Here is a 25,024-nt window from a genome sequence, read left to right as displayed (position 1 = left end):
CTCCCTTTAACCTTTAATCTTTCCCCTTTTTTTGGGGGGGGGGTAGGGAGTTCCTAAGATGAGGGCTCTTGAAATTTCTTTTTTTTTCTACCCCCCTATTTATAATTGCCTATGAATCCAGCAACTTGCTTTTCATTCATCTTCTTTTAAATGTATTTGATATGTATTCATTTGTCAGGACAAAAGATTGTGTAGCAAGATACCACCAAGGTGTCTGAAAAGGAAATTCATCCACTCTTTATACATGTATTTTGATATTAAGCCCTCATAGAATTCACCAACCAATAAGAACCACACATTAACCCTACATTTTGACAAAATATGATAAAAACCAAATGCGGTAGAAGCAAAAATTTCCAGAGGGAATGTCAGTAGGGAGAAAGAACAAGAACTAAAAGAAATGATAACGAAGGAACGGTGATACAAATAAGGTGCTGGAGATCATTTTAAAAGAATATTAAACAAGAACGAAATGTGTACAGCCATCCAAAAACCAACAAAGGTCACCCAAAATGAATTCTGATATTTTCATTGAGCTTGAAGAGCACACCCTAAGCTTTGAAATGAGGTAAAACTTGTCAAATTCGATCAACATTAAACCTCAGAAGTACTTGACTGAATGCAGAAGAATTTTAACGTCTGAAACATACATGTACATGGAGAAAAACATGGTTTGAAGTTTGGGGTTAACTCAAGCACGAGATGTGCATCGTGTAATCTCGGTGAAACTTCCAGGCAGTCCGGGGAAAAAGATGTGTCAAAGACGACCCTGCATCTTGTCTTTTATTCTTGACAACAGTGTGAAGAAGATTAATTAGACAAGTCTTTCAGATCAGCTAATTTTCTAATTTTTGTTTTTTTAGGACCATAATACTATGTGGAGCATTGTGGCCCAGTGGATTAGTCTTCGGACTTTGAAACAGAGGGTCGTGGGTTCGAATCCCAGCCATGGCGTAATTTCCTTCAGCAAGAAACTGATCCACAATGTGCTGCACTCAACCCAGGTGAGGTAAATGGGTACCGGTAGGAAGTAATTCCTTAAAAAGCTGTGTGCGCTATGAACGCCTAGCTTAGCCGGGTAATATAGGAGCGCCTTGAGCACCTAACAAGGTGGATATGTGCGCAATATAAATACCCTATATTATATTATTATTATTATTTTGGCTATATACAGAGAACACCTTCCTTGGTGACTTATTGTTGGTTTTAGGGTGGTTGATCACTAATGAGAAAGGACCAGGAGGTGATACCGTTGAGGTGCTGGAGGTTGTTCCCACTGGACGTTCGGGGGAGGAGAGTGATGGACTTCCGGCTGCTGCTGCTACTGCTCATCACTGCCACTGAGGCACGGCGGATTTGGTCTGGAATGGGGGAGGCCACACCCACAATGTAAAACTCATAGTTTACAGGATTAAAGAATAAAATATGCAGAAGAATGAAAAGATGCCTGTTTTCTACCCTCAAGGATTGATTCCCAACTGATATTACCGATTTATGAATTTGTCTATATAGGAATTTTCAATCATATAATTTATATGAAACTCAGATAGCCCCTTCCATCTACACATACAGTATGTATTCATATGTACAATTTCATATAAAGTTTTGATATCTCTTTAAATATTGAATGCAATTATTAACTGCTTTTGAATATGGAATACAAAGTAATTAGAATCTGAAAAAGATCTATTTCATGTAATTTACATGAATCCAGTAAAATACTTGACTTTGCTCACTCTTACAACAAATGGCACAATACCAAACCAAAGAATATGAACATGATGTATGACAAGACAAATCTTAGTGATAAAATAATATAGGAAAATAAGCAATATTTGATTACAATTACATGTAGTATTGACCACTTGTAATTGACAATGGACCATATAGACAGATCTAAGGTGAAAAATCAACTGAAATATGGAAAGATTAGTCACTTGAGCAATTAGAAAAATAGATAAATGATTTCATGAGCTGACAGAAAGGAAATCGATCATCATTAATAAGAAAACAGAATTGACATCAAAATGGAATTAATAGTTAATACTTTTGAAATTATAACAAATATGGTGAAAAGAGATAAATTATATGGAAATCAAAGGATTTAGAGCAGGCATCATAACATGAATAAAGTGTTATTAAATAAACTAACAAATTCTACAAATTGGTAGTATAAATACATTTGCAGTAGCTGAGATTTTATTTCTTTAACAGTAAAAGTATAATATATCAGTGAAAACAGCCCACAGATTTCATTCGTGTGCAGGTATGCTAAAACTGACAGCTACTAATTTTTATTTTAAACTCTGCTTGATCATGCAAGAGATAACTCCAAACACATGCTCTGTCATTTGACTATAGGAGCAAACATGTTAACACTGCAATCAAAGGAAAAGCACACGTCAAACCCATTATAATACTATCAAACATAACATCACATATTAACACCTTGTATTTCAAAATTCAAAAGATTTGAGAGCAGCTCCCAAAAAGCTGTACTTTAGAAATATGGAAAAGGTGGCAGCGTTCCATTGCCTGAAAATAGTCTCCTTATTCCATTTAATAGCCCCAAATCAAGCTTTTTCTGTGATGACCTATTTTGTTATATTTTGAGATACATGTTTTATCATTTGCACATACATCAAACAGGAATAAAATTGATTTAAGATGGGGGGGGGGGGTGTCTGGAACTTTACAATTTTGTCGCCTGCTCTTTTTGTCTTTGTGGAGTATACAATATAGTTGTAATCTTCTTCAATTTTGTACTCTATAATATTGCCTAACATTTTGTAGTAAAAATTTATGAGACTTTGCCTGATAACATTTCCAGATGCTTGTTTAAAATCGATTGTGCGAAAACACAACCTCTATGGACACACAACAACTGATATTGAATGACTATATCAAGCTCCAGCCAGTCTGGAGTATTCAAGGAATAACTTCCTACAAGCTCTTCAGTCTTCAATGATACTACTCATTATGGTGAGTGTATGTAGGGCTTGATAAAGAACGTTAGGTGCCTTGGCAAGAATCGTCCAGCAGAATGCTATCACAATCTAGTGATGTATATCTTGGTGGGTATTTCATAAAGCCCAGTTACGAGTGCTTTTACGAAGGACTGGTGATCCTTTTTTTAGAAGCTCCCTTCACACCAATGTAACACTTGGTGCGCATAACTTACCTTAAGGATCACCAGTCGTTGGTAAAGTCGCTCGTAACTCACGGACAGCTTTATAAGACACCTACCTGGACCACCGGATAGTTTGAACTAGAATACAGATTTCATAAGACTAGTCTAACTAGTCTAAACTAATAGTGGATTCAATAGGGCGGGGGGGGGGGGGGGGGGGGAGGGGTTATTATTCTTCAAATAAAATGGTTGTTCACAGCCTCAACTACTTGTATGTCTACCAACATTCTATGGCTATACCTACATGTATTAATACTCAAATGAAAACCACAAGTGGTAATAAAGCGATTATAGCACAGCCATTGTTGACAGTATGGACAATCACCTTGACCAATCAATCATTTAAATAAAAAACAAAAACATGACATTGGAAATGGAACTAATGGGAATGTCTTTTAATAGCATTACTAAGAATGCAACATTGGTTCACCTACATGCAGCTATGAACTATCTAGAGAAAGCAAGCAGGCAAATACTGCTTTTTATTCTAAACTTTTATAGTAACTGAAGTGAGATGTTTTTATAACAAAAAAGGACATTCGCGGAGATCTGTGTGGCTGTGTGATTGTTCAGTCATTTAAAATTTTGATATTAATATCAATTTGATATTCCTGCAGCTCCTCTGAGATTGAGCCAATCACTTAAACATGCCAGTGAAAGAATGTAATCTCATCTCATTTTCATTGGTCTTTGTTTGGCCATTTTGTGACTTGGGATTCAGAAACCAATTGATGTGAGGGGCTATAGCCTCTCTGCAGTTGAACTAATCTCTTAATTATTGATGTGTGCTTAGTAAAGATTATTGAAGATAGCTGGTGTAAAAATATTGTTCATTTTGACTAAGTGGAATTTGTGCAGTGCCCTTTTCTTTTGGAACCCAATTTATCATGTATCGCTTGTAATATCTTTTAATATCATATGTACTTTTTATAGGCAAAGCCAACAAACAAATTTTTTATATGTTCCAATATAGCTTGATCTGAAGCTGAATTATGTTGCTATATTCTCACTGAATTCAGTAACCTAGATGGGATTTACCTCATGGAATTTGTTTAAATTTCCTCCAGAGAGGATGACATTAAAATTAAACCAATGTTTGTTATGTAACAGCATGGACTGCTTCACATGACAACTGGGGAGCATTTCATGAAACAACAGTGGGTTATAAGCTACTGAAATCCTTGCATCTGATTGGCTCAAAGCAAACTATCCAGTGAAAATCAATGACTATTTGCTTCATGAAACACTCCCCTGGATATCAAAGGAACGCAACAATAAATCTATCTACTTTTTACGTCTAAGAAATCATAATAGAAAAACAGAACCAACTTTGTGATAATGGTTGACGGAGGTTGATGGAATTTTATACAGTTGTTGCTCAAAAGTTATTGAACTCTACTACAAAATGCACTCCTTCATGCTGAGTGTTGAATGTACATGTAGATAACAACAACATTACAATGTTCAGCGAGCCCAGAGAAACTTCACTGAATGTAACATTGTATCACCTGACTTCACAATAAAATACCTAAAACATGGCAGAACTTGAACAAAAATGTGTTCATTTTCTGGTGAAGTTCACTAACTATTGAGCACCACCACCTACATAAATGTATGTATGTGTACAACCTCTTCATAATTTAAAAACTACAATGGAACTAGGTCTACCATATCAACTAAAGTAACAAAGAGGCCTAAATCTAACGAGCTGTCTACTTGAAAGAAATCATAACAGAAAAGCAAACCAAAATCTGTGATGTGATGTGTGTGTCGGCTATGGCGGTTGAGGTGTCAGTGTAATATATTGAGGGTTTATTTCAATCTGTACCATTTGTATTGAGAGAGTCATGGACCACAAGCCACCCACCAGACGTGACGGCGGCGCTACGAGGGGCCAGGTTCTCGTCCGAGCTCTGCTCCTCGTCCAGCAGCTGCCGGGCTATGGTGGCAAACTGGGTCTCCGACTGCTTGATCAGCTGGTAGAGCGCCACCACGAGTTCCTGTTGGGATAATAAAAATGTATGGCAATCATGGCTTCATATTCTGCTTTCTCATTTTAAGAGCAGACTGTTCCTGTATCTGTTTGATGATGATGATCCACAGCATTTGTATTGCTCCATATTTCTGTTAATAATATTCATAGGCACAGACTTGATTTACTCACTTATTCCATGTACCTTGTAGCTAGTAGGATTAATTCACATTGCGGTTGTCATAAAGCTAAACTGGAATATGTAAATTGGAATATTTCGTAGTGGAGCATTGTGGCCCAGAGGATTAGTCTCCAGACTTTGAAATAAAGGGTCATGGGTTCGGATCCCAGCAATGGCATAATTTCCTTTGGCAAAAAAATTGGTCCACCCCACCCAGGTGTCATGAATCTGTGATCCGAGTTTGGCAGAAACAATGTTTTGAATATTTTCTCAAATATAAATAAATAGAATGATCTTACAAGAGGTTATGAATAACTTAATATGAAAATACTAACATAAAAATGTTGATATTCTGTGTGTTTTTGGTTCAGAGTAATGGTCAAATTTCCTAACAATCATAACCGCTTGTACGATTGCTACCATGTCATTACGATTATGAATAGAATAAGCTTTACATATGTAAGGAGGGATGAAATGGCCATAAAAATAAACTTGATTCAGCATTTTGGAAAGTAGTATGGGCCATGGTTTAATTTTGCATAACGAATATTGTTTTAGTCATAAATAGGGTCACAGGCCAATCACAAGGCATGCAGTGGTCTTAAGCCAGAGACACATCATTCCACTTACCTGTCTAACTATTGCACTTCCATCATTGACCACTGATAGTAACGTTACTCCTACATTATGATTGATAGTCAAGGCATGGTCCGTCCTGTCCGTTCCATTGCCTATGAATGTACCTAATGCTACCGTGGCAGCAGCCCGAACCTGCAAAGAAATATGCATGAAGATAAATGTCTTTTGATGTATGAACCTTTCAATTTTTCTCAGTACAGTGAAATTGTTTACGGTTGTTTTACAATCGGGTATATAGTAACATCAAGGAATTCCTTCTCTGCATCATAAATAGAAAAATCTTAGATCTTATGACAGTCATATGACATTTCAATCATGTATCTAACATTACCCAAGGCAATACCTATTCTCACAAGCATATTAGAGAAGTCCTAATATTTTCCTTATATTTATGTCATGTTGATGATAATGATTATAATGTCCAATATTTTTGGTGATTTCATATCTAGCATCATGAGTGATGATTCTCATCAGAAATCATGCATTCAAAATGCTGTTCCTTCTTCTTATCATTATCTTAACTCTACAATCTATAAGGCACTGTTAGGGCGATCCTCCCTCCTCTCAAATCAACATACCTCTGGTATAGGGTCACTGAGTAGCTTGTATAGTTTCTCATGAGCGCTGTCTCGGACACCGCACCACCTGGCTGCGTTATAGTTGGTCCATACCCTGGCTATACATAGGGCTAGCCATTGACGTAGAAGAGGGTGGGGATCGTTCAGCTGTTCCAGGCAGATGGCTATAACATTACCTTGGAAAGCTGCTTCCTGCTCAATGAGAAATTGTAAAGAAGGGGCTAAGATACAAGCATGTTACAAATGTAAAGTGTTTCTACTGTTATCATTATCATTTTCAACATATGTACAATTATTGAATAAGTATTGTTAATATAATCATCATCATCATCATCCCATCATCATCATTGTCATCATCATCCCATCATCATCATCATCATCATCATTATCATCGTCATCATCGTCATCATCGTCATCATCATCATCATCTACATCATCATCATCATCACCATCGTCATTATGCATATCACGATTTGGCCAAAAATCAAAACCTAACAATATCATGTCTCTCTTCCTTACATCCCACTTAGATGAAATTCGCAGTGTTGAAACTGGTTTGACTTGTTATCTATTCATTCATTGAACATTTGGTCCATTTACTACAAGAGTATACTTTCCAAGATCCAATCTTGAATCATACAGACCGACTTCAATGAAACTTGGTAAATGTCTATTAATGGTTAATAACTAACCTGTCCATTTTGATAATCCTCAACAATCATCGCCAACACAAATGCAGCCATTGTTCTGTGCTCAGCCTAAAATTGAAACAAAACAACTTCATAAACAAATACATTAATACTAATTTACATCCAGGCGAAAGAAAACTGTATATAATTTTTTAAGTCATCAACAGAAATAATTTTCTGATACTTCATACTGTCAAGTTGTCATTCACAAACAGTTACCATAGTAAAAGTATTTATGACACTGAATTTCATCCTTTGTGAAACAAATCACTGATGAATAGATATGTTGACCACATATCACCATTTTCATAAAGTTCCACAAGAGACCAAATTCAATGACAATATCACTTTGAAATATAGAAATAGAGATAATGATATACAATAATATCTCTTTGAAATGCACTATTGGATGTTTATTCTCACAAAATTTCAGTCTTTAACAGTCTCACTTGATTTCTTAAATATTATAATAGCATGGTACTAAATCATGTATATTCCATTCCCCAACTTCTAACAGCTACACTTATAACGTGTATATCTCGAAGTTTGTTTCTGTCTGCTAAAACCCTCTTTGGCCAGGTTTATGAACACACTAATAACCCACGGTCATAGAGGAATAATGATGTCAGATAAACATCCACAATCACTATATTTCCACTCACCACCTAGCCTTTAGACAAGGCCCTGTGTCTGTTTAGATGTATATATCAAAATCTTGCAGACTGAAAAAAGACTAATTGCAAAAGGCCGGGTGAATGCAAGCTCAGCGAACCTTACATTGATCATAGTTTCCGACTCGCGATTGCTACCTGAGAGGAACTGGCCAATTAGCGAGTGTATTTTTCGCATCAATGATCTCTGTACCATAGAAGTAAATGTAAACCGGTCCCAAGACATCATCAGCATCGACAAGGCGAATTGGCGCATTGGCTTGCTCGTGAATAATTCATGCATTTATGGCTCTGCCGGAATCCAAAAGGCCTCGCGACTGCGTCGATCGCGCGTTCACCCGGGTATCGGCAATTCTCTCCTAAGACCGCTGGTCTTATCCCAGCCCCTACTTGACGAGGAACATAGCAAAGTCACGAGGCCTTGTCAGAAGGCTACTCACCACCATGTAAGGATCTGCTAAAACTGAGAGGAAGTATTTATGACCCATGTCCTTCACTAGATCAGCTTTACAAGACTAAAGAGGGAGAAAAAAAAAAAAATACATGCATCGATAAGATGGAAAGAAGAACATACAGAACAAGAGAGCGTTTGATGAAACAAACAATGAGTGATTTTCACCGATTGTTATAAGCTACCAAAATCCTTGAATCTGATTGGCTCAGAGCAAATTTGTCAGTGAGAGTCACTTTTCTTTTCATGAAACACTCCACAGATTGGATGAATAATCAGCTTTACATGACTGGATAGGAGAAACAAAAGACATATCAATAAGAACCTTTTGATAGGCACTAACTCTTCTTGAATAAAAAAAAATAGCATTAACAGAAAATGGCTCCATAACAGAAAAGCAGGATTCATTTCAAATATTAAAATAAACACTTGCATTGACCAATAAAGATCAGTATCGCAATCAGAACCATTGATACAGATTTGCCACTGATGATTACAACATCAAGAGATATGGAGGAATATTGAAGAAGCTGGAAATAAAGAGATATTCCTGAATTAAATTGTAGTATTCAAATACTGTTCATAAATATTTACTTATTAATATAAACAGGCTAAATAAAGTGATAATTCATCCATTTTATTATTATTATTTTTTTAACTTCAAAACATGTCCTCTTACCCTATCCACTGCTAGAATTTTTGCCCAGATGAAGACGAGGAGTGGTCTCAACTCCCTGGCTGAACTCTGAAGAAGCTTTAGAACGTAAGGGAAGATACCCACTGACAATGCCTGGATGACAAATAAGAGCATTTTTATTGTTTAAGATAAATGAAAGTAGTCAAAGCATATAATGATTCAATGAGTTGGTCTTTGAAATCAAGGTTAATTGTCACCATATAATCATAGATTTAGATCTACATGTAGTAACCAAAGGTAAAACAACTTTGTGAAATGATTAAATCTAAGCTGAAAAGCAAGAGCACTCAAGATCGCCAACAGACAAGCACATGTGGGACTATGTATTATCATTGTTTAAAAAAGACCCTACATCCAGCAGGAATGTCATTCTCATTTTGCCAATTTCTCAGCAATTCTTCATTTTCTGCCAGAATTATATGGCACATTTATAAGTAACAATAACTTGCACAGTGATTTTATCAGAGTCTGTTCGAAATCAAGTTAAAGTTAACCCAACCCCTTTTGATTTGACTAAAGATCGCACCAAATATTCCCTCAGGTGTCAAATATCCCCCCATATGGTTGCTAAGTAACAGCCCCACCTAGCAACCAATGCATGGAGAGTAAATAATCTTTCTTGAATTTCAGCATTCTAAAATGCTTGTAAGAGCTGAACTACATTGGAGAGGATGAATCTTCCTCACGGTAAATCACTTTTTGTTGGGGAACATTTGATGCAAATTTTAGATAATTGACATGGGTCTGGTTATCAGTTGTCAGAAAATCTGCACTAGTCGCACTGAAACGTTCTTAGCGCTAACAATGCGTTTTTTACATCTTGGACCAAACTTTGACTCACAATCCAAAAGGAGTGACCAGGCTTACTGTTAGTGCTCTGTTCTTTAGACTTACTGAGAACTTGTTGGTATACTTACCAGACTGACAGCCCATGGCCCTAGATCTAGAAACCGACCAAGGAGGTCTAAAGCCCTCGATCTATGTACTTGACTCAACAGAACCTATAACAGGAAAGGAAATGTAATATTTTAGTTATGCTTGAATGCTAATATCTTTTATGTTAAAATGGCGAAGGTAATATAAATGAAACTTAAACATGTAAAAGAAATGTACTAAAAATGATATCTTTAAGACATTTTATAATGCATATATATATATATATATATATATATATATATAAAAGGGCAATTCCATAAAATATGTACGCCCCCCCCCCCCCTATATATGGGACCTTCATGACATTTTCTGTATCTGAATTTTGGTTCTTTTAACAGTCTGTAATGCTGTCAAATGACCATGACTTGGCCAGTTTATTAAGTGAAGTAACACTTCAGAAAAATGGGGCTCGGATGTACAAAAAGGTTCATCATTTTATGGAATTGCCCAAAATAGACAATATATGAGTATTCTTATTTACCTGTAGCACTATTGGGAGTTGTTCTGGTGGTTCTCTTCTCTCTGACCCCATACCAAGCCATACCTGGAAAGCTGTAAGTTGTTCAGCAAAGAACGGACTGTGCTTGTACTCAGCACCTTTGGCTAGGGCTGGTAGCTGGGAGAGACAGGCATCCACTGCTAGATCCCATGCTTGCCTGTAAAGAAATAGAAAAATAGGATTGATTGGTCGATCGCTCGGGGTTTAATAGGTTCCACATCTCTGTCATTGGCCAGCAAAATCAGCAATACTCCCCTCGTATCTTAATCCTCCATCTCAACCTTGACTTTTCATCTTACCTCTCCTCCATTTCCTAAATATTATTTGCCAATTGTTAGAGGTCATGGCCAACTTTAGGCCTCTCTAAAAGTAAACATGCTCCTTCATGATCATCATCGTCGTCATCATCACCTTCAACAATATCATCATTATCATCATCATCAGAACTAACACCATCATCTTCAACAATACCATGAATATTATCATCATCATCATCACCGTCATCATCATCATCACTGTCATTATCATTATCACCATCATCAAAACTATCACCATCATTAACACCATTATCATCACTAATATCACCAGCATTATCATCAAAATCATAATAATCATCATCTTCCTCCTTCTCTTATGCACCATCATCATCATCACCGTCATCATTATAAGCATCATCATTATAAGCATCATCATCACCATCGTCATCATCATCATCATCATCATCAAAATTATAATTATCATCATCTTCCTCTGTCTCTTACGCGTCACTCGACACCATCATCATCATCATAGTCATGGTCACCATCATCATCATTATCTTCAAGCTTACCACATGGGATGCTGGTACGTGGGTGGCAGCCTGGGACTAGACACTGGTGTGCAGTTGTAGGTACGAAGAATTCTTTCCGCCAAGAGGAAATTCCTGAACAGACTGGCTACAAGCAGGTCTTGCCTGAACAGTTTCTGGAACAAATCTGTTTTCAACAAAACAATGAAACATCAGAAAGCGTAATCGCGGAAAAAGGTTAGGGACAATGTTTTATAGACAAACTGCATGAGGCCAATTGGAAATAAACCTTATTTTTTCTTATCTGCCACCCGACACAATATCCAGACAAGGTGGCTCAGTGGTAGAGCGTCCCACCTCATGAGGTGGTCGTTGGTTAAATCCCTGGCCAAGTCAAACAAAAGACTTTAAAAACGGATACTTCTGCATTCTTGTCAGGTGTTCGACATTATAGAATGGAGAAGGGAAAAATAACATAGGAATAGGAAGGTCCCGCTGGGAGAAGAGTTCATAAGAGTTGAAGTGGCTACCCTGGGTAGATAAAAATTATCATTATTATCCATTCCAAACTAAATATAAATGTTTCAATTATCTTCAAAACTAAAACTACATTTCACTGAATTTTAAAAATCGTTTCTGAGGGAATCAATGCATTTGATACAGAGTAAAACTTAGCTTCAAGTGGTCTTCTGAAAATGGCGGATGTGTATGCATAATTTTTTCAACATTTATTCACTCAATTCTTTCATTCGGGTAAATACTCAGTGTTTGTACTTAATCGGTTTTTTTAAGCTATAGAAATGTAACAACAATCATTCTGATTTATCATTATTATCAACCACCTTTCGGGAAGGGGAAATGAACAATTTAATTTTTAAATACATTGTTTACTCCCCCAAGCCCCCTTCTATAAATCACCGATCACTGTGAGACAATCCTACCTCTTGGTAATACATTCCATGCTATTGTATCTGTGATAGCGGTAAAGATCCAGTTAAGTTCACCTAATGGTGTTCTCCTGTCATTTAATCTCCCTGGAATCCTAAAATGAAAGTATATATTCAATTTTTTAAATAACTCTTAAAATCACATCTGTAGAATTTATGTACAATGCATGCAGTGAAGGTTATATTGAGCGCCTAGGCAGCCCATCTGAAGTTTGGGGAATCAGGGGTGGACCCAGGATTTTCCAAAAGGGGGGCACATTTTCCTGAAGAAAATTTGACAAGCAAAAAAAAAACCAAACAAACAAAAAAGGTCCTCACTTTTAAAGGGGGGGGGGGCACATTTGTGTTTATAGAGTGGTATCTTCATTACAGATTTTGATTATGCCTCTCAAAAGGGGGGGGGGCACGGGCCGGATGTGCCCCCCCCCCCCCTTGGATATGCCAGAGGGTAATAATAATAGCAGGGCCTGCTGGGAGGGACAGTTTTCAGAACTGAAGTGGCTACCCTGGGTAAATATGCTGTTAACATTATCATTATTATGATTATTATATTAGGAAAGCATACCACAGAATCCTTGATTTTCATTGGCTGCTGAGCCCTGTTACAATGGTAGTTACCATTATGGCAAAGTTAAGATAAATTCCAAGTCCTTTATAAAACAGTACATGAATTTTTTTTGTGTGCATGCAACAGACATTATTTAAGTTACAGATTTTTTTTAACAATAAAATGAAATTTTTTAATGGAGAGTCTCTCATCTCATCAATCAACTCAAACTTTTTTTTTTCTGATTCACAAAGCCTTTGAAGTTCTGCATAAACCCTGAATATTTGAAGTACATGTACTCACTTATCTACAAGTTCTTGTGTGACCCCTGGCACTAAGTAGCTACTCCTCTGAAAGCAAAACCTGTAAGTGAAAGATGAAGTTAAAAGTAGTGAACTGTGTCATGGATACATTAAAAAAAGCTATAAATTACTTATTTTACATCTGATTTTGATGAAAATTTCCTACGGTTTTATAGTCAAATTAGCTTGTTACTCGGTGGACTTGAAGTTTTTTGTACGGTGGGAAGTATGGTGCGTAATTTCGGAACCGTGTACCCAGGCGATGTAAATTAGGTCTGAAAAGATGTGCAAGACTTGAAAGTAAAAAGTCAGCGAGCTGCACGACAAAACTTTATTATGCGAACCGTTGAGGGAGGGGGGGGGTAGCTCCGAGCCCCCCCCCCACAGTCTAGATAGGGTTAAGACCCATCCTTTATTTGGTCTTATATCACAGGTTTAATACAAGTAGAGTAAAACCTGCATTTTAGGGCCAGCCAAGGGAGGCAGAAAGAGTGATCACTAAAACACATGGCCGTTCATAGACAGGTTCTTTACCACATACTCCTTTCAAATGGGAGACAATTTTAGTGGCCACTAAAGATGAATAAAAGTTGCTGCAAAAAACATCATTTTCACATGAAAGTCTGTAAAACCAAGATTAATTGTCCCTATATCATTGTGGATCGATATCTCGTACAGTTACATAAACTGAACTTTATGAAATCATGAAATCTAAGCTGAAATGGCAACACTGTAGATCACCAACACAGAAAAGCACATGTGGGACTGTGTATTACTACTGATTGGAAAAAAGACCCAACATGCTGCTAAACTCCCATGCCTATTTTTCTAATTCCTCAGAAATTTACACAATATCTTTCAGAATCTTTTTGGCATATATTCTTCATTCATGCAAACAGACATGTGGGTGGTCATATCATTGGATTCTATACAAACTCCTTTCAAAATTGTAACAGAACTGGCATTTATGTTTAAAGAAAAAGTGGAACAATTTACCTACAGACATCAGAAATGCATCAACTTTAAATAACTTGAAGACAAAACTTAAGAAAAAACTTACGTCTGGTCCCTAAATTTTGTGATTTGCCTTATATATTTAGTTGTGGGTTGATTGGTTTGACGATTTATTTTCTGTTTCAAATGACATACTAGTATTTTATATAAAGTTGCCCTGCCCCCCCCCCCATTTCCCCCCTTGTTTTGTATTGTACTCTGTTTAGATAAGCTTCTTTCATGTACTATGTATATTTATTGTTTTTGTCACGGTGCACTCATCACAAGCTGTGCTTTCTGAGTTGCTACCTCCATTGTTTTGTTCAAGTTTATAAAATGTATGTTGCTTTTATTATTGGAAATAAAATAAATGTACTTTTTTTGGGTTTAAATATAGGTTTCCACTATAGACAGGTGGCCACTAAGGACAGGTACATCCTTACCATCTTAATGCTATCTTGATGGGCGTGGTGAGGCATGCTGTAAAGAGATCAGCTGGAAGCTCTGGATTCATAGGAAGCAGTTCATTGGAGCCACACGCAGCCAACTGGATACAATTCTTTGCTGGAGGAGGTAAGGGCACCTGTGATCTGTTTATAGGGGTGGGGTTCATCTGTACCAACTGATAAAGACAGATCAAAATAAGACATGTCTAAGATAATAGAAGTGGACTGGACACTGCAAATTTGATACAATTCTTGGTCATAGAAGCAAACATGGTATTAAAGTGTTGTGACTTATTGTTGTTGAACCAACATTACTAAGAACAAACTATTATGATCCATATAGAATTAATTTTGAACTTTTTTGGCTTTACAAAAAAGATCCTGGAGCATGTTTCACTTGACTATACATGTACATCCATGAACTTTCAATTGAATCATGTTATAATTCTACAATACATGGCTTAAGAAGTTGTTGTAGAAGTTATGACTGTTTAGAGAAACCAACCACCCTGTTAGAACTCTGGAGCAAGTGTCACTTTACTATCAAGTGTACAAGTCCATGAACAACCCATTGAAATAAGTGGTAACTCTCCAATACATGATTCAATGGGTTGTCATAGAAATTTATGACCATTTAGAGAAACCAACTACCATTTTAGGAGTCTGGAGCAAGTTTCACTTGACTATCATAAATACAAGTCCATGAATAACCCATTAAAATAATTGGTAACTCTTATACATGGTTCAATAAGTTGTCATAGAAATTTATGACTGTTTAGAGAAACCAACTACCATTTTAAGAGTCTGAAACAAGTTTCACTTGACTATCATAAATACAGGTTCATAAACATCTCACTGTATCATGGTATAATTTTATAATACAGGTTCAATCAGTTTTCATAGAAAGTTTGGGACTGTTTAGAGAAACCAACTACCTGTTTAGAACTCTGGAGCAAGTTTCACTCAACTATCGTGAATACAAGTCAAAGAACATCCCATTGAATCATGTGATAATTCTACAATCCACGGTTAATATCAAAGTTGTAAGAGAAGTTAGGACTGTTTAGAGCAACCAGCTACCCCCTTGTGCATACCTCTCTGTCCTGTTCCTTCTGTATGGAGAACTGCTCAAAGGATTCCAGTATGAGTCCAGCATTGGAACAGTCATACACAAAGATAGAAGGACTTCCCATCCAAGTCTGGAGGTCATACACAGATAGTGGGATGTACTGGGTGTAATTCTGTTCAAAAGATACAAACAATGAGAGTGTGGGTGTAAAATTCAGAATAAATTGATTGAATAGTATCGTTTCATTAAGAAAATATGCAATCAACATTGCAAGAATGTAAAGAGAATATAAATTCCTTCCTATCTTTCATAAATTGAATTATGACTAGTGATTGGTTCAAAAGGCCTTATGTGGAAAGAACATACAGTCTTATGAATGTCAATAAAACATAACACCCAGGAAGAAATTAACGATGCCATGACATCAATGTGTGGAGCGTCGTGGCCCAGTAGATAAGTCTCCGGACTTTGAAACAGAGGGTTGTGGGTTCAAATCCCAGCCATGGCGTAATTTCCTTCAGCAAGGAATTCATCCACAGTGTGCTGCACTCGACCCAGGCGAGGTAAATGGGTACCGGCAGGAAGTAATTCCTCAAAAAGCTGTGTGCACCTGAATAGGTAGCCTAGCTTAGCCGGGTAATAATAATAATAGCAGGGCCCACTGGGAAAACAGTTTTCGGAACTGAAGTGGCTACCCTGGGTAAATATACCATTATTATTAATGATGGAATAGTGCTTTTATTTATCATTTTTTCATTGAAGGCAGTGAATACTTACAATAGCAAGAACCCTGAATTTTAATGGTACCATGAAAAAAGTGTGCATTCACTATGATAACACTTTCTCAATTAAAGGTGCTGAATTAAGGGTAATTATTAGATGAATTCTGCCATGCATTGAAGTGAAAAATCTCATTCAAAATAACCTTTGTGAATTAATGGAGGTGTTTCACACTGAGTTACATGTAAGTGTGATTGAAAGTCATGCTGGAATGGCAAAAAACACATAATCTTAAAGCATATTCTCACTGATAAGCATGTGCTAGTTTTGCTTCATCAGGGGTCCATCTTACAAAGAGTTGCAATTGATCCGATCAACCTCAACTATATGGAAATCCAACATTGTCATAATGTGTGTCTACAGGAAACTTACACAATGTCCTTTGTGAACAAAGAGAAGCACAATGAATTTTAAAGAAAACAATAAACGTATGAATATACATTATAATCTAGATAATATTTGAGCAAACATGCATATTAGATATTGACGTTGCTGGCTTTCCATAGTTGCAGTTGATCGGATCAATCGCAATCTTTGTTAAGACGGGGCCCTGAGCATGATCTTACAAATGCTGGAAAATCCAGTGTGATTTCAAGTCTTTGTGAAATACCCCTTGGACATAAGAGAGACAACTCCTACCTTATTGAAAACCCAGACCTCTCCATTAGTAGTTGGTCTTGGTACCCCATGGCCGTTGTAGTGAAAGAGAACCCTCTCCTCCTTGGCGTTACGTCTGAGGGAGGTACATAGCTTCTTCACTTCATCCACAGTAGGGTCAAGGGTCTGTTTGTAACGAGCCTGTAAAACACAGGAGGAAGAAACAATTCCATGACATTTGCTCTTGAAAAAACTACTCGTAATCAAATGACTTATTTCAACTAATCAAATGACAAAACTCAACCCCGGATTAAACACTATACCCTACCCTAAACCTACATGCAGAACCTAACATAAAACTCTACTGCAGCCCTAATCCTTCAACTAAATAGACAAAATAAACAACAATAACAATCTGGTGCTCATACCATGCATCATCAAGTAAAACTGCTCTATGCGCTCTAGATATACGGCGCTCCAAATTTAAACAAAGCAAATAGATATGCATGTCGATGTTTTTTAAACGATTCTCCGGATGTACTAGACTGGAGATGAACTGGCAAACTGTTCCACAATTTGGGACCACAAAAAACAAAACGAGTTTCCTCTTTTTTGGAAAACAACTATTGGAATGTGGAAGATTGAAGCGTCTTCACTAAAACAAAGTCTGTAACATGGCCAGTATGGTGATTTAAGTTAACTATAGAGGTACCAGACTTATAAACAGTGCAATCTTGGAAGAAATTCTTTAGTCAACTGGTAACCAGTGCAACTGCTTCAACAAAGGAGTAGCCCTAATATGCTTCCGCGCTTTCATGACGATCCTAGTGGCACGAGTTGAATGCACTGCAACCTGTCAACATTTAAAAACACTTTGTGGCCCTCAGTAAAGAAAAAAAAACACTGCATAAGGAATGGGATGATGGTTCTAGAGATCTTACCCGAGGCTGCCATCTTTCATATTGCTTCTGTAAACTGGTTCCTATGGCCTCAAGAGCCTTGGACGGGCTAAGGGCAAGTGGATCTATGAAAATTAACAATGGGAAAGCACAAATGATACTTTATTTCTTTCCTATTACTTTTGCATTAAATGGTAAAAAAATGCACATAGAAATATTAACCAGCAGCACGAGCTGGAGGGGTCAACTAACAAATTTAGTACATTGTGTATTATGAACAAAATATTTGTGTACATTAGTATTAAGAATAAAATCACATAGCATTAACATTGCGGTGAGTGGGGATTTTCCAGGGCTTTTGAGCATTTTTGGGGGGGGGTGACATTGCCCTGAGCTATTGTGTCATTTTTCTCCTGATATGCACGTTTGAAAGTTTTTTCTCAATATCATGATGTCTACCCATGCATGCATCATCGTCTTGGCAAATTAGCATACTCCTCATTTCTAGATGGATGTATGGGTTTCCAGAGTTAAGATTAACTGGATCAATCTCACCTCTTTGTAAGAACGGGGCCTGGTTGATATAATACACAGACATATCTTATGAAGGAGTAACAATTTGAAAAAGAACTTGAGAGTTGAGACCATTTTAGTTAGACCCTTGACAGTGTTTATTTAAACGATAATCTGAACTCTGTCCATCAAAACTCATCATTAAGTGCTATCATCTTCTTAATGATTCTCATATCCTCTCAACATTAAACCTATAATTAAACAGAAACTGAAAGCCAATACCCACACACGTATACTTCCTGATAATACATGTACATATGGTTCCATCAAGATCCTTGTAAACTACTACAATGCAAAAATACATTTGAATTTTACTAAGAATATGGCTGGTGGTCACCAACCAAATGTGTTTTGTATCTAATATGGAAAAGGTGCACTGTTCTAATGATAGAGGAAATTAGAAGTGAGAGACAAAGTCAAGGTCAGGAGAGACTGGCAGATGGACAAAGAAGAGGGGAAAATTACCACAGATGGGTAGGGGAGGGAGGGGAAGGGGTGGGGGGAAGGGAGGGAGACAGAGTAATGATCAAGTAGAAACTGGCAGATAGACAGAGAAAAGGAGAAGTGGTGTAGCGGTTCTGACTCTCGCATTGTAATCAGAGGGTCGTGTGTTCGAATCCCACCTTGGCCTAGCGTCCTTTGGCAAGGCGTCAATCCACACTTTGCCACTCTCACCCAGGTGCTAATTGGGTACCGGTATAGGAAACAACCGTCATTGTGGTTGGTTTTATAGCAAGTATGCGCCTAACAGGCTGCTTGAAATGCTATGAATCCAGTGACCGGGTAATAATAATTGTGAAGCGCTTTGAGCAGTCGTAGATTCATAAAGCGCTAAATAAATGCCAGTTATTATTATTGTTATTACAATATTAGAAGTTACTTGAGAGATGGAGGGAGTAAGAGGGGAGGAGGGAGGGAGGGGAGGGGGAAAAGGGGAAGGAGGGGAGTGAAACTGAGTCAAAATCCAGAAGAAACTGGCAGGCAGCGAGAGTTGGGGAAATTACTTGAGGGGGAAGGGAAAGGAGGGGGGAGGAAAGAGGGAGGGAGAATGGGGAGAGGCAGTGTCAAAACCAGGAAAACTGTCAGAGAAAGAGTTGGGAAATTACTCGAGAGGTGGGGGGGGGGGGGAGGTAGAGCAATCTGAAAGAAAGATAAAGCGAGAAAGATGGCAACAGACAGACATGGAGGAAAAGATGGGCATAATTACTGTTTTACCTATCCAGCATTCCAGCCTTGCACATGGTGAGGTTTTGACTGTATCCGGTGGATCCACTCCCACATTGAGGCAAATCACCAGAGCTACACTCACTGTCTTCATCTGGGAAACAGAAAGATGAGAGAATACAGTTACCAAAATTTCTAGAAATATTGGTGTATTTTTATAGGGTAAAAACATTTGTTAATGATAGGATATTATTGATGATATAAAATACTCTTGTACTGCCACACATTTCTATTGCAAGGTTTTTGGGGCTACATCTAAAGTGTCAACTACCAATATATTTCTCCTGCAAAAGAAAGCACTGAGTCTGGTTACAGAGACCATACAAATCCCTTATTTGTAAAGCTGAAGTGCTTGAAGGTAGAAGATATACATTTTTTGCAAACTGCCTCATTTATGTTTCGTTTTAATGCCAATATGCTGCCTGACTCATTTTCTTCAATGTTTCAGCCTGACAGCACTGTCCATTCATATAGCGCTAGACAGTCATCGAACATACATTTGGTTAATCCCCACACCGCATTAGCTCATAAATCAATCAGACACCGTGGTTCAGATGTTAGGAATTCTCTTCCACATAATATTCAAAATTCAAAAACCTCACATTCTTTTAAATTGGCTGTAAAGCACAATCTCCTTTCAAAATTACAGAATCTGTAAAGTGCTAGTAACAATACATGTAAGTAATTTTGTTTTCTTTCTTTCTTTTCTTTGTAACTGAAGATAAAGAATTTAACTTTGTTGAATTACTATTACCATATATTCATAACAACTTGAAACTTGATTGTTATAGCTTGGCAGTCTATCACTTTATATTCTTCCCTTTCTTTCCTCTCTTCCTTATTCTTACATTTTTATTTTGTTTTCTTGGATGCAAAACCAGTTTAAAGGTGCTTCAACCAATGTTGCAACACCTCTGTATGTTCATTATTTACTTGTGTTTTATATATATTTATATATTATCTGTGTATTCTTTTACATTGTACATTGTGAACATGCATGAATAAATAAATAAATGAATAGATAACAACAAAAAGCAATATTTCATATCAGTAATATCAGGAACAAATAACTGGTGTGTTGGCTCAGTTGGTAGCATGTCCGTCTCACAACCGGGAGGTCGGGACAGAGTTCAAGCCCCGGCCGCTTAGGACTAAAAGAAGTTTAAAAATGTGAGTTGCTGCTACCCTGTTTGGCATTCAACGATTTACAGGATAGAGCAAAGTTAATCTGGCGCTGCTCATTGGCTGCCGGGCCCATGATAAATTGGGCAAAATGAATTTCTATTTCGAACAATAAAATATGCATTTTCATGTTTAATCATAATGACGAATACAATTAATAAAACAAGGCAGCAGAATGCCTGATATTGTGCTCTTTACACCTTGCACATGAGTTGAGACTAGAATATAGGTTTGCAATCAATCACTAAATGCCAATGACCAATCAAAATCATGGTTGCATGCGCATTATGTTAAAAACAATGACCAGGAACCAATCATAGTGGTCTTTTGAAATTCATCATTAAGACACATACCTTTATGTTTACAGGGGGTGTGAGTGGTCACAAATAAAAATATCTGAAAAAAGCTGAAGAGTGTTGGAAAAGTCTGAGATAGAAAGAGCTCACATACTCTTTGTACAGAGGAAAACCAAAAATAAGCTGAAAATATGAGATCAGCTAAAAATCTGAACTCTCACACCCCTGTGTTTATATGGGGCCCAGAAATGGAAGAATTACCCCAAAGAAATATTTAAGATTACTTATTTTCTCATTTCTATTTCAGTTTCATTTCCATGAACGTGATAGTCACAAGAATTCTGATCATAGTAGTACTACATGTAGTTGCTAAATATGACACTTACTGCTGACTCTTGTATTGAAACCGTTTGAAACCAGTGAGTGACACTGATGAATAACATTGTTTAGACCAAGAAGGGTTTCTTAACCACAAGTTCCATATACTTTAATTGAATCAAGATATTTTATCTAGCATTAATAGTTCTTATCAGGGTATAAAGAACAACATCCAAACATTGCTTAGACCAAGAAAGGTTTCTTTACAACAAATTAAATATTATTTAACTGAATCAAACATCATCCAACATCCAATGGCTCTCATGAAATTGTAAACGATCACTTCCTGACAATGACAATGACAAATAGAAACCTGGGTCCCATAACACAAAGGTTAGCGATTGATCGTGCGCTTGATTTCTACGATTGATTGTACATTGTAGTCTATGGAATCCATCGTAGAAAAATGTTCTACGATCATTGCTAAGTTTTGTGTTACGGGACCCAGATAGGACTATATATTGTGCACTAATGTGAATGCACGGAATAGGACAATTTCCCCCAAACAATTCAAGAGCATACATGTATCTCTCACAGAAGAAGTTCCTCGGAAAACATTTAACCAAAAACAATCAAACTGCCACATCAATATTGTTGATCTGACTATAATACTTTTAGCTGGTTTACAGTAAATCTTTATGGCTGAGGGGACTTCCACGGGCCCAACAGAGCTTAATGATTGACCAAACATTTGTTTTATAAGACTGATTGAATATAATAATCAATTAAATCAATCATAAAATCAGACCTATAATCTATCACTAAGCTATTTGTTAACGGGTCCAGTTTCCTTTGAAAACAGAAAACAAATGATAATGAAGGTACGGCATAAGGTCAAAAAGCCATCAAGGAATATAATAATCAATTGAATCAACCATAAAAATAGCCCTGTGTGATTAATAACTAAGTTTCATGTTAACGGGTCCTGTTTGCTTTGAAGAAAGCGAACAAAATGTTAATGAAAGACAGCATACAAGAAACCAAGGTACATGTATGTAATGATCAATTGAATCAACCATAGAAATAGCCCTACAATCAATCAAGTTTTAAGTTAAAGGGATGGTCCAGGGTGAAAATATTTATAGTTTAATACATAGAGTAGAATTTACTGAGCAAAATGCCGAAAATTTCATCAAAATCGGATAACAAATAATAGTTGTTGAAGTTTAAAGTTTAGCAATATTTTGTGAAAACAGTCGTCATGAATATTCATTAGGTGGGCTGATGTTGTCACATCTCCACTTTCCGTTTTCTTATGTTATTATAAAATCATATTTTTTTCATTATTTCATACTTGTGTGAATAATATGTCTCCCTTATAATGAAATAAGTTGCAGCAATAAATATCTTATGCACTAAATCAGTTGTCAATCCAATTTTTCTAGTTCTTGGAGAAAAAAATTTGAATAAACCTAATTTCATATAATAAAATACAAAAGAACAAGTGGGGATGTGACATCATCAGCCCACCTAATGAATATTCATGACGACTGTTTTCACAAAATATTGCTAAACTTTAAAATTCAATAACTTTGTTATTTGTTATCCGATCTTGATGAAATTCTCAGCATTTTGCTCAGTAAATTCTACTCTATTTATTAAGCTATAAATACGTCCAGCCCGGACCATCCCTTTAATGGGTCCAGTTTGCTTTGAAAAGAGAAAGCAAACAATTGATGATGATATATGATCAGGAAACCATCAAGGTGTGTAGGAAGGAAGACTGGTCATATGTAAACAGAAAACAATGGTGCTATATACACCTACATAAATGTAGATCATCTTTCTAAAAATGATTGTCTCAATATCTTCTGATGATCTTTTCAACTGGGCAGTGTTAATATTGAATAAACTGTACATATTATGTGTGAACATATGAAATGCCCGTCAGACTGTGATAAAACTGGAGGAATAAATTTTGTCAGGAAGCTCCTTCAGGAATTATTAGTTAATTTATACTATAGTTTTTTCCCCCACAAGTAATACATAAGGTTGACATGCACGGAGATATTCTTTCACTAAATTCACGATATCGAACTACCGAAGCTCTTTTTTTTTCTGTTTGTTAAGATATAATTCCCTCCCTTCACACTTTTGCATAATCAGTTCATAATTCATTTTAAAGATTTACATAAATGTATCAGGGTTTATTAATGGGTAAAGAGGGGGGGGGGCGCAATATAATGACATACCACAAAGATTAATTAGTGATATGGTTTGGTTCAAATGTCACCCCCCCCCACAAACCTTGAGATCAATTTACACTACAGTAAAATTTACCGTAAGCATTATTGCAATCCTCCTCTAGACACATCATGAAAAAACAAACAGTATTGTACAGCCTTTCATTGGTTTAAAATTATTCAAGAAATATTCAATCTTCATTTTGAAAAATAACCATAGTTTGGCTCCCTCTATTTCAAAGATAAGCTGGATTTCAACTAAAGGAAGGGGAGGGGAGATTTTTAAACACTGGTGGAAATGTGGGGGAGAGGGCTCGTTTTTTCTACATTGCAGATGTATTGCACATTCAGTGTAACACTGTAAGGTAGATTGTACTGAACATAATGGGATTTATGGGGGCTCATTTCTTTGCATCTTTGCTCTGAAAACATTTTGAAATTACATTATGGCACATGTGCATGCACGTGAAACAAATTTTCTAAATGACTACAATGGCAACATCGATGACTTGTTTTGAGAACTTTGAACTTATAATTGCTTGCTCCAAATATCAATTTGAATTTCTTATCAACTAAAATTCTAAAGTGTCTTCAAATGATTAAAGTACGGATGATGATTTCTGAGCCCAATAATTATCTCCCATATCTAGTATTTCAAGTTCTGATTTAACACTTTTGTGGACCCCCGCTCAAATATCTTCTCTATCTAACTGCAAGTGCTTTTGTGTGTGTGTTTAAAGTAAATCATCAAAGGGTTCTTTTTGTGGGTAAAACCAGGTCATAAGGACAAAACTTCTTAAAAGTATTGTTTCCTAGATTCATACAGTTCATCTTTGAATACATATTCATTCTGTGAACTATATAAGTTTTTCACACAATTAAACACAGAGTATAATTAATACTTTGGAAGTTCAATTTCATAAAAAATGAAATTCTGAACCCACCTTGACAATTATTACATATGATGAGCAGTAAAAATTACATTATAAAGGGGGGGGGGAATTAACCACATGTTCAGTAGGTCTACAGTGTACATGTACATTTGTAGATTGCTGTACACATACATTTAAATGTACACAACCAAAGGTTACCATCACTAAATGCATCATAAATGGTACCTTCTCAGTCACATACTTCCTACAGGAGTGAATTTTACATTCATATACACAAGGCTCCACACAACTTTTTTTCTTGGTGGCCTGGTGGGTGTTTCATAAGGCTGTTCGTAAGATAAGAACGACTACAAGAAGGACTGGTGATCCTTTCTTTTGGTAAATGGTATACACCATAGGGCATGGTTTAGCGCGAAAGAAAGGAT

General features: G+C 36.7%; 1 protein-coding gene across 8 annotated transcripts in view; it reads right to left on the bottom strand.

Moving 5' to 3' along the window:
• The window catches only part of LOC129269165 (regulatory-associated protein of mTOR-like), a 55,293-nt gene that overhangs the window by 28,600 nt on the left and 1,669 nt on the right, over positions 1-25,024 (bottom strand). For 3 of the 8 annotated variants that reach the window (XR_010294824.1, XM_054906629.2, XM_054906628.2), the window contains exons 2-17: positions 19,659-19,761; positions 17,913-17,995; positions 17,014-17,172; positions 15,620-15,766; positions 14,523-14,701; positions 13,088-13,147; positions 12,232-12,332; positions 11,333-11,477; positions 10,486-10,660; positions 9,986-10,069; positions 9,051-9,161; positions 8,361-8,435; positions 7,253-7,318; positions 6,561-6,752; positions 5,974-6,114; positions 5,058-5,190 (exon numbers count right to left, since the gene is read on the bottom strand). Coding sequence is in view for 7 of the 8 variants with exons in the window: in XM_054906629.2 (XP_054762604.1) it covers positions 5,058-5,190; positions 5,974-6,114; positions 6,561-6,752; positions 7,253-7,318; positions 8,361-8,435; positions 9,051-9,161; positions 9,986-10,069; positions 10,486-10,660; positions 11,333-11,477; positions 12,232-12,332; positions 13,088-13,147; positions 14,523-14,701; positions 15,620-15,766; positions 17,014-17,172; positions 17,913-17,995; positions 19,659-19,761 (1,954 nt within the window). In the remaining variant the exon portion in view is untranslated. Of the gene's footprint in view, positions 1-1,250; positions 1,362-5,018; positions 5,191-5,973; positions 6,115-6,560; positions 6,753-7,252; positions 7,319-8,360; positions 8,436-9,050; positions 9,162-9,985; positions 10,070-10,485; positions 10,661-11,332; positions 11,478-12,231; positions 12,333-13,087; positions 13,148-14,522; positions 14,702-15,619; positions 15,767-17,013; positions 17,173-17,912; positions 17,996-19,658; positions 19,762-25,024 lie in introns of all 8 variants that reach the window. The other 5 variants (XM_054906622.2, XM_054906624.2, XM_054906625.2 and 2 more) reach the window with 3 other exon arrangements.

Source organism: Lytechinus pictus, chromosome 10 (genome assembly GCF_037042905.1).
Source record: "Lytechinus pictus isolate F3 Inbred chromosome 10, Lp3.0, whole genome shotgun sequence".
NCBI lineage: Eukaryota > Metazoa > Echinodermata > Echinoidea > Temnopleuroida > Toxopneustidae > Lytechinus > Lytechinus pictus.
Note: the sequence above shows the minus strand (reverse complement) of the source record. Positions and strands in the feature narration are given on the sequence as shown.